The following is a 12,527-nucleotide window of genomic DNA, read 5'->3' as shown; positions in this document are numbered from 1 at the left end:
TTTTTGCTAACGGCCAGTTCTGATCAGTGGTTCGACTATGCCAAGTTCATAATTCGAACTTTAAAAAACAGACTTCTTTGCCAGGTGCACTCATGGAAGCCAAAGGGGATATATTGAGGACAATTTCAAAAAATGCGTTCATAACGTTTGTGATCAATATCTGAGTGTGTCTGTCAACGTTTTACAGACAAGTACCTCTTCCACCAGCTTCCCCACGGAGGCGCTCAGTTCCGGAACCAGGTCCCCATCCTTGTTGAGGAAACTCCCGTGCCCCGCGTGGAAGGTGGGAACTCGGTCCAGTTCCATCTTCAGTCTCTGCTCCAACTGGAGGGTCTTGAAGCTCATCAGCAGACACACAGTGATGGAGCTCAGGGACATGAGCATGCACATGGCCACGGGGATCCCGGGAGACCACCGGTGGACCGCGGATTTCGGTGCGCACTGGCACGCAGACGACTTGCTGTCGTCGGCAGAGGTGCGCAAAGAATCCATGCTGAAATCCTACTTAGAACTTGGAAAAGTTTGTGGGAGTGACGCGTGAGAAGTGATACTCCTTAAAAAGCCGACGAGGACTATAATCGACGCGTGACACATTCACATCATCCGGCCACGGGCTTTTCGAGCTGCGGTAGTGGAACCGGAGGAGCACAAGGTTGTCACGCCGTCAACAGATGCCTGCTCGCGGGTCCCAAAAGTGTAAAGAGGTGCCTCTTAGCGTGGAGCTTGCTTCGTTGCAGGCGTGTCTGTGTCCTGCGAAGACGTAGGTGCGACTCGCACTGAAGCACATGGAATTGTTTGCTTCATTAAAAGTTGAACGCCCAACTCAATATAAGACCGCCCCTCACCACGTGGGACACCACAGGTTGACAGCTGATAGGTAGACTGCGGATTGGCCAGAACGACGCCTGAGGTGCGCAACTACGGTCCTCGAGGACTGCTATCCAGCACGTTTGAGATGTTTCCCTCCTCCAACACACCTCATTCAAATGCGCAGGCTTGTTATGAGGCTTCTGCAGAGCTTGCGGATGATGAGCTCATCGTTTGAATCAGGTGTGTTGAAGGAGGGACACATCGAAGTCATGTCGGAGAGCAGCCATCGAGGACAAAAGTTGCCCACCCACCCCAGCTAATTAAATTACATCACTTCAAGCGTTCAGTGACCGTGGTATTCGGTCTAACATAAACGTTGAGGTGATAATCACCATCAACATGCATAAATGCCTGGCATACGACTCTGATCGGTCTTAACAGTTACGTTTAACCGGCCGGTGCAGTGTTGGCCAACTTAAAGGTCTGGACTCATGTCAACATAGTGTTGTTTAGTCTTAAACGTGCTTTATGAGATACGGTTGTGTCAGCCATAAGGGATCCGTGGCGTTTTGCTGCCACCTTATGTCTCAGAGGGGAAACTGCGTTGCTTAAAACCAAACCAAAAAAAACCCAGTAACCAAACCAGCAGTGTTTGACATTCATATTTATTGAGAAAACATGATACTGCAAGAGACCAAAATACCAGAATCAATTCTATGTTGAGTACAAAGATCTTCTGCCTCATAACGTTTTTGTTTATTGACAATCAATGATACTACCCACTAGGAACTGTACAATGCAAAAAAGAACATGGACCAATGATGAACAAAAACAATCTGTACAGCTTTGTCAAAGCATGTACAGTACTTTATGAATGGCAAATAAACATTAGTTGGGGATTCATTATAGACAAATGGCGAAAAATGAATTTGAGTCTTGGGCAGGGACGGGCATAGAGAAGAAAGGCAGAGGACTGATACAGTCATGTGCGTTCACCTCTCCTGGAGAGTGAGGACGTAGAGGCCAGAACCGAGCGCCATGTTGAAGATGTCACCATGATGACACACTTGGGATGCTCAGTGCTTTTTGCTGGAGCTAGTGCTTGCATTGCTACTCTCGTGGTAGTAGGAGAAGAAGGGGTGTTGGAGCGCCTTATCCAACGTGATGCGCTTAGCTGGGTCGTATGCCATTAATTTCTCCAGGAGGTTGAATAGCTGCTGGTGGTCCTCGCTTTGGCACACCATGTAACGCTACAGGAGGGGGAAGGGCAACAATTTCAAAATAAACATATGCATATATTGTGTGCATAATGTCAAGTAGTCAAACCTCGGTTTTCGAACGTCTCTGTTCTCAACCAAATCGGTTTTCGACCAAAAATTTCAAGTTTTTTATGCCTCGGATTACGACCGAAAATCGGTTCTCGACCAAACGGAGCGCACTTGAATGCGCCACTTGACTCCTCTCGCCTTCCTTACACGAGAAAGTGACGCTTCCTCGTGTATAGCGTTCCATTGTGAGCAGACGTGTTCAATAATAAGTGACTGCTTATGGCGGCATACATGGACTTCTAATTCTCACCCTGAGTGGTTTGCAGTGTTTCCTGACATATCGACCACCGGAGCTGTCAACATCCCAGTCCAGCTTGTCGCGGTGGAGATACCTCTGTTTCCTGTACAACAATGAAAGTTTGGGGAAACATTCACCATGGCTACCCATGGCAACATATTCAACAAGTGTGTCGAATGGCTTTCCTCCAAAAACTCTCCCTGACCTGGTTTTCTGAAGGAGATTTGAAGGGATCGGACCCAGGACCCTCTCCATCATAGCAAGGTGTTCCTTGCTGTCATATGTCTGGCGGTTAAAAAAAAAAAAAAAAAAAAAAATTTGATGAATGTTTTGAAGGACAGCAACACTTCCTTTTTACAGCCTTCAGGACAGGCGCACACCTGGAAAAGGGTTGAACCGAGGTAGTATTCGATGAGGATGCAGCCCACGCTCCAGACGTCACAGGAATGATCCCAGCCAAGGTCTGAAAGACCACATACATGTACACTCAACAAGCAGCTACGAAATGACATGTTTTTAGCCGTTTCAAACTGACCACATACCCAAAATGACTTCAGGGGCGCGGTAATGGCGTGTGGACACCACTGACGTGTGGTGCTCGTGTTCATACGTCGCGTTTCCAAAGTCCACTATTTTTATATCGGGTCGTTTCAGTGTCCGTTCATCTCGTTTCTAGGAATAATATAAACAAGTATTGCGCTGAACAAACTGAGGCGTCAAGAAAGCATTCAGTGGCAATTCCAATAAACTGTGAAATTTAAATACATGTCAAAGTGTATGCATGTTTACCTTTGTTGGATTGTAATCCAGATCATATTCTGAATCGATAAAGAGAATGTTCTCAGGTTTCAGATCCGTGTGAGTCAACTTATTTTTATGCAGAACTGGAAAAAAAGGCAAACATAAGACATCGTTCAAATCTATAAAGACACAAAATGTATCGTTTCAAATCAAGACGCGTCACCGTGGACTCACATCTAACAGCGTGAATGATCTGATAGGCCATTTTCCGTATGTGCTCAATGGGGAAAGGAATGAAGTTGTTCTCCTTGAGGAAATCATAGGTACTGAGGCCGAGCAGCTCAAAAGCGATGCAGATGTGGCCGTGGTAGTCGAACCAGTCCAGCATGTGAACACAAGCGCTATTGACAAAGAAAGCAATGTCAAGCATCCCGCATGTCGGCAACATTTAGCGTGGGGCGTAGCTGCTTACTATTTGCTCTGAGAGTCGAGGGACTTGAGATGTTCGAGCACAGCGACCTCAGATTTTGCTGCGTCGCGGTAGCGATCAATGTTTTTTATGATCTTCAGAGCAACTCGAGCTCCATTGCTGGAAAGCAGAAGCAAAGCACTCAAATCTCTGGGGAAAATAAAGTAACTAATGAGCCAGTCATACTCATTCTTACTTTAGGTGATCAAGGCATTCGACAACCTTCCCAAAGGCACCCTCTCCAAGAGTACACACAATCTCATCTACATAAAATAGAGAGGGAATGTTAGAAAGAAAGCATTGGTAAGGCAAATGCTGCCCTTTGGCTGCTTCACTGCACTAAGTATCTACACTAGTGTAAGAGGCTTGACAATAAGTGTCATAAAATTCTAGGTTTAATGTTACACGAGAGGTAGCAGACCTAAAAATTACATCTAACGCAAACATGTATTATCTAGTTCATACTTAGAGATAAAGTCCAGACAAGAGTGTGAAAGAAAAAATGAACAGTAGGGAAAAAAAGGTGTATATTCTATACATCTCGCTTTCAGCATGTCTCCATTGTGATAGATGAGGTGACCCTCGTCATCATCCTCAACACTCCGGGATCTTTTCCTGCTCCTGCGGCGATGGCTCCTCCTCTGCATCGGAACCGCCGCAATCCGCCACCACATCAATAACCCATCAGTCAGCCAGCCGGCACCAGGCCATCACAACGCGACATCGTCATTCATTCAAGCAGGCCGGGGGGGGAGGTGTAGGGGTGGATAGTTTCGGCCCGTTCAGTAACACCGCCAGGCGATTGGACGGAGCAGCAAATTCAAATTCAGCCCCATCGAGAAATTGGGCGGCAGCCACCACATAGTGTGCGTTACAGAAGAAAAACATGGCAACAAGATTTTCAGATGAGACGTTCTCACAGTAGTGCAGAAAAAAAACTCAACTTTCTTGTACATTATGTCTTTGCAACTCTTGCAATAAAGTGTCATTCATTAGATATCATAGCAGCACTAAATTGTTAGAACCTCTTCCACAACAATAACCTTTCTAAGCCGTATTGTTCCTACTTTGTATTACAATCAAAAAATTGCAGCTTGGCTAAGCACATGTGATCATGACCCTCTTTTGATGGTTTGTGGTACACACAGAAGTGAAAAGGAAAAGAGGTTACTCATACCGAGGAGGACCTGTGACGAGAGTGGCTTCGCCTGTGCCTCCTGTCTCTGTGTCTGCTTCGTCTGCTTCTTCTGCTGTGGCCGCTCCGCCCGGATGATTTGCTATAATGATGCCAGTCGCGATCTCTGTCCTTGAAGGTATAGTCACGGCTGTCCTCTGCACAGGCCATATCCAAACTGCCTTCCCAGGTCTGCCTGTGCCGGGAATCCACACTGTGGTTCAAACTTCGGTTCTCTAGGTAGAACCTGAAAAACATCAAATAAGAACACAAACCAGTTAGTAGAGTGGACAGAAAGCGGAGTCATAGTTATGGGGGGGAGGGGTGCTGTCCAGAGTCCAGCACTAGATTTCTTTTAAAAAAAAAAAAAAAACATGACCATAGAGTGGTGTGCATAATTTCGCCCAGTGCTGCTCCTTTGGTGCTTACATTAAAATCCTAACAAAAAATTAAAAATGGCTGGCATGCAAATCCGCAGTGTCACGCTAAAATCTGGTGCATTTGTGATATTTTCGCGGCCTACCAGAAAATAATACGGTTGTATTTTAAAAAATACATACTTGAACGTTGTGATTGGGAGCAGCAGCTACATTTCCTCGGGCATTGACGAAACAACGTTGCTAAAACTAAGTGAACAACATTTCGTTTTTTGTACCCGTCGTTAGTCTTGTGGAGTCGATGAGTTCTTCTGTACTTGTTTTCTCGTTCGCTGCTGTGCGAATCCCGGGCCTTGCGTTTGCGATACTCCATTCTTTCTTCCCAAATGTACTCGTCAAGCCAGACACCCGGAGAGTACACTCGCGTGCAATGGCGCATCTAAAAAAAACATGACACACACATACTTCAAAAGAAATAAAAGCGTATGATATCCCAAAAGTAAATTTTAAACAATAGCCAAGATTCAGTGCGTCTCAAGCCCGTCTGGACGTTTTTACTAGGCCCAATCAGCGTGCAGAGTTTTACGTATACGTTTACCAGTTTGCAATTACATTTTTACTGAAAATGTCTTTTAATCCACAGTGTAAAAAATGTCCATGCAAATGTCCATTCCATAAAGGCGTCAAGTATTTATCAACGCTCGTATATTAGCTTGGCTGAAGTACCCAGCAGCCATATTGGCAAGTCGAGGCGTCAACGTTCGGAGCTAACTGGCTAAATTTTAGCCGCGACACATAGAATACAGCCCTAATCCTTCCAAAGAGACATTTTCAACCATTTAACAATTTCATTCTTACCTCACTTGAATTACAAGTGTTTCACAACGGTTTGATTTATGGTTGGTAAGGAGAAATATCAATATAAATTGGAAAATAGATTCGACGAATCTCTCCCAAAGATGGCGAATGCCGTGAATGCGTGCCGAGTTACCGAAGGGTTTTTTTTCCCTGTCACGTGGTACAGAATTTTTACTACATCCCTACGCTCAGTCTAAGAGTTTAAACTTTCAGGTATTACACATTCCACAGCGTCCTTACAAAAATACAAATATAACATTTTGATTACTACCTGTGGACACTTTGCTTATTTTTATTCACCAACACACATTAAGGTAACCAGGTTTCGAAGAGCTCAACGAAATCCAGCCTTGAGAGACAAAGTTTAGGGAGTAAAATGTTTCAGCACGCACTGCCTTGTGGGTAAGACATGTCAGCGCCCTGTTCAAGGAAACGCACGACCCATCAGCAATTGTCAAGTTGAGATGCCCATATCGTACCCTTCAAGGCACCGGTCATCGTTGAATGTGCTCAAATAACCCGGACCATGTCGGAATACGTTGAAAAAGACAGCGGTGCTAGTAAGACGCTTTCACGAGTCGTGATCGCCGACTTGCTGCAAAGAAACTTCGACAAATTGCCCGACATTGACCGCAAGCTCTTCTTGTACGGGCCCATGTATCTGGGAGGAAACGGGGGGCTTGTCGGGCTGATCGCAAACAGCTTGTACCGCCGAGCCCTGAACGTCACTCAGGCGCCCATCACCTCCAGCCTTCCGATGACCGTACTTCCCTTTATGACGACGTATTTCCTTTACAACGCCACGGTGTCAAGCCCTCTCCTGTTTGGTGACCTCAATTGTCCCACCTGCGTGCTCATGAGAGGCGCACTGGTGGGGGTGATCGGCGGCGCAGTGTACCCCATCATCCTGGCCCTACCTGTCAACATGGGCCTTGCGTCCAGATACAACACGGCGCCGATGCCGGAGAAGGGAAACATCCTGCGGCACTGGATGGACCTCTCCAGGCCGATTCTGAGGAAGATGAGGGCAGTGGTTGTCCTCCAGGCATTTTTCGGTACCTTCCTCAGCTCCAGGAACTTTGAAAGCTACACCACGCTCGCCAAGATCACTTTTGGCCCGCACGCAGAGGAACTGAAAGACTGAAATGTGCTCAAGGAAATAAACTGCCGATTGCCCTTCAATTATCGTGTTCATGTGATTAATTTACATAAAGTATTATTTAGTTTCATGAAGTCATAGCTTTATCAGTTGTGGTTGCCTACTTAACGGATGTTAGTAGTAAGGTGTCCTTGAGTGTTTTGAAAGTGCCTATAAATAAAATGTATTGTTATTATTAGTGGACTTAAACACGCCTTGGTAATATCCCGATGATCGACACATCCAGAGTGCAATCCAAAAGTCATTAATTTATGTTGACTGCATGAGCTGTGTTTTAAAATTTAATTTATGTCTGCTCAGCATAATTTTGTTTCATGAAATCACTTCAGGGATGTTAGTGGACTAAAATAATGTTTATTTCATGTAGTCATGACGGACCCACAGTCAGTCATATCATTACAGTACTGTACTTAATGTGTTTTATTTTCTTGACGACTTTTTACTTTTTGTCCCTACAACTGAAAGCCTGTGTATGTTGTACAGTACTCCTTGCTTTGTCAGAATAGGCTTGTTACTTTTTATAAAAAGAGGTAAATCAATTGTGGTTGAGATTTTGATTGTTTATATCTTCAGGAATTATCAAACGTAAAAAGCAGTGACACGGAGGAACGTGTCCCATGGAGTATTTCTGATGATGGTGCAACAGACTCGAAGCAATATATTTAGCAATAAGAATGATATGTGGTGAATATGAATACATTTCAGAGTCTGTGCTTTTTTTTCTATTTTACTTGGTCAAGGAGTAAAATCAACAGCCTACTTACAATTTTACCAGTCCACGTTTACACAAGTATCTATACAGTACTCTTTTGCCGCAACGGACGATGAGGTTTAGGTATCGAACTTGTTGAATGTTAGCAGACTGCAATATAAACAGCTCATATACTGACAAGTGATGACATACCCACAGTAAAATAGGCTACGCTACAGTAAGTTAAAAAGTGATTCGGTTATATTGAAACTTCAACAAAAGACACATGTAATGATAATAGGAAAAGAGTAGTTGGGCCCATATTCAAAAGCACGGGATCACCAAAACCTACAAACCAGATGCTGTATGTCCCAGTATGTTAGACAGTTTAAAAGTGGTGGAATTCAAGAGCAGAAAAAGACAACTGAGCATGGCTTACTTTATTAAAGGTTTTAAGGAACACACATTTTGCAGTGATGCTGGAATCATAACGGTTTCAGTTTGACCTAAGTAAAGGAAAACACTGGTGCATCCCACCCTGAAAACACACACTTGCTGTAAAGATGAATGCAATAGATGTGTAGGTGATTGTCATCAAAATCACAGGATAAATGTAATCAAAACCGATCTTAGGTTGGACGCCACATCTGTGGTTATCATAAATGCTCTATAGGTGACAGGGAAAGTTGATGGACGAGTCTTATGGAGAGGAAACGGTGCGTCTTCGGAGAAAGTATTGACATCAAGCTATAACAAAGAAGCGGGTGGTTTTGAAATGCTTCTAATTACACTGGTTCCGCTCACTCCCCGATTAGGACATCCTCGCACAGAGCTCCAAAAAGCATGAGAAAAAGGCGAAAAACAAACCCACCAATCAATCACACCTCACGCAAAATGAACCTGAACCATTAAATTCATATGGCACAATTTCCCTTCGTTACTTAACACTGTCTGTCCTTCTTTAGCATACAACAATGCATCATCACTGACAGCTTGCGCTAGTAGTCACGAGGTGAACTCGCCTAATGCCCCTTGAAGAAATAACCCACTGTATAACACGCCGTATCACTTCATATTAAACAAAGTCAAAGTACAACAAAACAATACATCTGTCAGCACAGAAATCTCCATAAATAAAATAAGACAACTGAACATCAGTCAAGAGAAAAGACTTCCTGAGGAGCAGAAAGATGGGCGGGGGTCGAATGTACACACTTGGCTAAGGTAACTGTAGTTTTCCCGCACTCATGGCACAAAACATCTGAAAGGAGTAAACACTTTTCCAGCAGCACATATTACCCCACCCAACCACATAAAAAACACAATAAATAATAATTAAAAAAAAAAATTAAATAAGAGTTTCCAGTCATTCTTGTAATAGATAATCTCAGTTGACATGGATGCTTCATGTGGAGAACGTACACACACACGCACACACACAGAGCTAAAATACTTTGCGATCCTCCCAGGCACACGCAGTAATTCCTTCACGACAGTAGACCAACAGTATAAAACTCAACGGCCGATATGGGCAAGCCAGCGCCCTTCACATCATGGAAAGTTTCATTACAGTACATGACAACGTAAGGAAAACGTCAAACAAAATAGCTATCGAGGCTCTGGATCTAAGATGGAGAGAAAAAGAGAGAGAAGCAAATACCAAAATAACGACAGCATCAGTAGGAATTTCACGTTATAAAGTAGTTTTCCCTGTAACTGTACTCTCCGAGGTCGTAAACACGCCTTCACGGAGTAAATGGTAAATGAACATCCTCATCATGGAACTATGTCATCATATGTTCAGTAGCTTCATTATTTTCACATCTTTTTTTTTATCTTCATCACACCTGAAACTTGATGAATCCTGTTCATCATCCTTTTTTTTCTTCTCTTAATTCATCTTGTCTTTATAGAAAACACCTAAGTACCAGCTTGGTTCCTTCACAGTTCATTATAGTGCAATGAGAACATGCGCTCCCTCGCTGGCGAGAGGACAAGCTGCCATCAGCGCCTCATGTCTTTCCCAGAACGTTTGACCTGGGAGGGAGATAAAAGATGTCGAATGAGAGATTGGCGCAGAATTTCGGTCATGCACGCATAGCAGCAACTGTACGTTAATGGTAAATTACGAATATCCTCAGAAGAATTTCTTTTCAAAATGTATTCAAAGCATGTCTGACATGAATGAATGGATGCTCAATGTTGTCACAGTCAATGGCGTCCGACAAATGTTACATTTGAGTGACAAGTACCTGAGCGCTTTCCACCTGTCCTTTTCGACCTGGTTCTCTGGACTCTCACTCTCATAGGATGCAAGATAGAGTCCTGCCGGTGAAGCATAACATTCAAAATTAGAGTGTTTGAAGTCGAATACCTCCATGAGGCACACCTGAACAATATCATGAGCTCAAATGAAAAAAAAAAAAATATACAGCTGATATTAACTTTAAATGCTCAGATTTAATTGACAGAAAAGTCATTTGGGAGACCCTTTTTAATGTGTTCATTATAGTGATTGTAGTTTTCAGTAGGCGAGCACTGCACGCGTCAAACCAGAAACTTTTTCTAACATGGTGCTTTGTTCACGTAGTTATATAATGAAAATATTGGTAACACCTTTTTAATTTGATGTGTTTTGCAAAGTGCCACGACTATCATGAACATACGATTAAATTAATACCTCTTTATCATTGTTCATTAAAATTGACAATTATCTTTGTAAAGGTAGAATTCTATTTTATTTATTTTTTGACACTGCACTCCCTCATCAAATTTTGGAGGTGTACCTAAATCACGTGGAGAATGTGCACAAGACATGGCATGTACTAACCATCCTCACTGAAGATGGGGGCAGTGTGGAGGTAATGGAGAATGGTCTGATCCTCCTCAAAGGGGCACTCCATCTGCTTCCAGATAATGAATTCGCCAACTTGTCTGCCCAGCTCCACAAATTTCTAAAATAAGTCCAAAGTATTTTCAGAAACAAAATGCAACCACAATGTCTTTTTTGTTTTTGTTTAGTTTGTTTCTGGGATGGTCAAAATAAACGAGAGTATCTAACCTCAAAGTTAACATGGCCGTTGGGAAGTCGATTGGCACATCCTTCATTCAGAAAGTAAATATCTTTAATGAGAAGGCTGAAGAAAGGGATCACGATCTTGGGGAGGGAATAGAAAGTGAGGACAAAGCAAATGGAAGAACAAAAGTCGCAGCGAGACAACACGGAAGCCGACCTTTTCTCTGTTGCTGTTGGCCGTCCGAGAGCGATGGGCGGCACCTCTCAGCGCGGTCCTGTAGTTGTAAAAGTTTCCCGTAGGATCCATCTGATGCTGTCAAGGAAATGCGCAACACTGTTCAACTTCATATTCGGACCTGGTTTAGCAGCGGTAGCATCATATAAACAAATATCCAGGTTGGTGAGCATCTTTCATGGCCATGGGTGTACTTTATGTAACCCAGATTTATCATCTATGGTGAGGACACATTCTTGACTTTTCCAGTTTACAATCTGTTGTGTATTTTGTGCAATTTCACATCTTACTTTTTGGTAAGTAGAGTATTCATTATTTTTTCAATTGTCAATTCTCGTTACACAGAACCGTTTGCCTTCAGCCTCCAAATCCAAGCTTGGTCTGCGCATCATAGACGTGATCGTTCCCGAGGGATGTTGTCCCTCGCCCTGACTCGCTCATCCAATCACATTCCACCACCATCTCAGCCTTGCTAAACGTCCAGTTCATGTAACACAATTGCAGGGTCTTTACTTGCTACTCAAATTCAAATGTTAGGATAAGAATATAAATCTGGGCAAATGCAATATATCCTACAAATATTAGTTCCGTTTAATACCCCGCTTCGGTAGGATATGATGGACTTCCAATTTTCAACATGGAGTATATTTTGAGCTAAATGCAGGGTAATATTATATTCTGTTCTGATGCGGTTAACAATAAGAGTTCCAAGTAACCAAATATTCTGGGCTAGTTCATTGAAGTTAAAATTTGGGTCAAGTGCTCCAAATTAGGAAATACATTTGGCTGGTATTTTACATCTCATTCGGACTATAACAGTCCAGGACACTTTAATCCGTTGTGCAGTCTGCGAAAGGGCTGTTTATACATTTGGCTGTTACACGACTTGTATCTGTTGCCTAGGGAATGGGTCGACGGTATTTTCTTACCTCTAAAATGAAGAACTTAGCGGTCTTGGCTTTGCCCCAGGTCTTCTTCAGTCTTGACACTGGACTCATATTCATACCAGCTGAGGGGGGGACATATTTTAATTATTAATGGAATGCGCTACCTTGGCACATATTTTGAATTGTATTCTTATTTTTATTAACGTTGTACTGTTCTCTGTATTTTCTTTCTAAATGAATGTTTTTAAATCAATGTACTGTTGTTTTAAGAGGACCCCAGCAAGACTAGCAGTGCTTCAGAGCACAGCTAATGGGTTGGGATCATAACAAATAAACAAATAAACAAGCATACAATTAGTGGACTCACAGATAATGGCCATAAGTGAGTTGAAGTTTCCGATGTTGAAACACTCTCTGGCCACATCGATAAAAAACTCTATCACCAGGGCCCTCTGCTTCTTTTTTGCAGGCTGAAACAGGCAATAAACAACCTTAGTAAGTACAGCGCAAGATCGATCAGTCTGTTCATTATTTTGCTGAACCT

At 43.1% G+C, this 12,527-nt stretch overlaps 4 protein-coding genes across 12 annotated transcripts in view; 1 reads left to right on the top strand and 3 right to left on the bottom strand.

Annotated features, from left to right (window-relative positions):
- The window catches only part of col23a1b (collagen type XXIII alpha 1 chain b), a 120,536-nt gene extending 119,569 nt beyond the window's left edge, over positions 1-967 (bottom strand). For 3 of the 8 annotated variants that reach the window (XM_019874818.1, XM_019874814.1, XM_019874817.1), the window contains exon 1: positions 196-967. In XM_019874818.1, coding sequence (XP_019730377.1) covers positions 196-492 — 297 coding nt within the window. In that variant the 5' untranslated portion in view covers positions 493-967. The remainder of the gene's footprint in view (positions 1-195) is intronic. The other 5 variants (XM_019874815.1, XM_019874816.1, XM_019874819.1 and 2 more) reach the window with 2 other exon arrangements.
- Positions 968-1,456: 489 nt separating this feature from the next.
- LOC109518765 (dual specificity protein kinase CLK1-like) lies at positions 1,457-6,146 on the bottom strand. The gene is made up of 13 exons (XM_019874811.1): positions 5,996-6,146; positions 5,416-5,576; positions 4,764-5,007; positions 4,125-4,227; positions 3,783-3,849; positions 3,590-3,706; positions 3,352-3,518; positions 3,166-3,260; positions 2,919-3,048; positions 2,757-2,839; positions 2,582-2,661; positions 2,389-2,479; positions 1,457-2,060 (listed from the first exon to the last, which is right to left on the bottom strand). Exons 2-13 carry the CDS (start codon positions 5,574-5,576, stop codon positions 1,887-1,889), a joined length of 1,512 nt encoding a protein of 503 aa, XP_019730370.1. The 5' UTR covers positions 5,996-6,146; the 3' UTR covers positions 1,457-1,886.
- A 309-nt stretch (positions 6,147-6,455) lies between these two features.
- Positions 6,456-7,832, top strand: tmem126a (transmembrane protein 126A). Its single transcript, XM_019874812.1, has one exon. The coding sequence runs from the start codon at positions 6,522-6,524 to the stop codon at positions 7,137-7,139; it is 618 nt and encodes a 205-aa protein (XP_019730371.1). The 5' UTR covers positions 6,456-6,521; the 3' UTR covers positions 7,140-7,832.
- Positions 7,833-8,270: 438 nt separating this feature from the next.
- The window catches only part of LOC109518764 (ras-GEF domain-containing family member 1C), a 25,378-nt gene continuing 21,121 nt past the window's right edge, over positions 8,271-12,527 (bottom strand). For both annotated transcript variants that reach the window (XM_019874810.1, XM_019874809.1), the window contains 7 exons: positions 12,351-12,453; positions 12,026-12,105; positions 11,079-11,174; positions 10,907-11,002; positions 10,676-10,799; positions 10,098-10,170; positions 8,271-9,882 (listed from right to left, as the gene is read on the bottom strand). In XM_019874810.1, the coding sequence (XP_019730369.1) occupies positions 9,858-9,882; positions 10,098-10,170; positions 10,676-10,799; positions 10,907-11,002; positions 11,079-11,174; positions 12,026-12,105; positions 12,351-12,453 (597 nt within the window). In that variant the 3' untranslated portion in view covers positions 8,271-9,857. The remainder of the gene's footprint in view (positions 9,883-10,097; positions 10,171-10,675; positions 10,800-10,906; positions 11,003-11,078; positions 11,175-12,025; positions 12,106-12,350; positions 12,454-12,527) is intronic.

The sequence above is a fragment of the Hippocampus comes genome, unplaced genomic scaffold, assembly GCF_001891065.2.
Source record: "Hippocampus comes isolate QL1 unplaced genomic scaffold, H_comes_QL1_v1.1 scaffold118, whole genome shotgun sequence".
Taxonomy (NCBI): Eukaryota; Metazoa; Chordata; class Actinopteri; order Syngnathiformes; family Syngnathidae; genus Hippocampus; species Hippocampus comes.
Note: the sequence above shows the minus strand (reverse complement) of the source record. Positions and strands in the feature narration are given on the sequence as shown.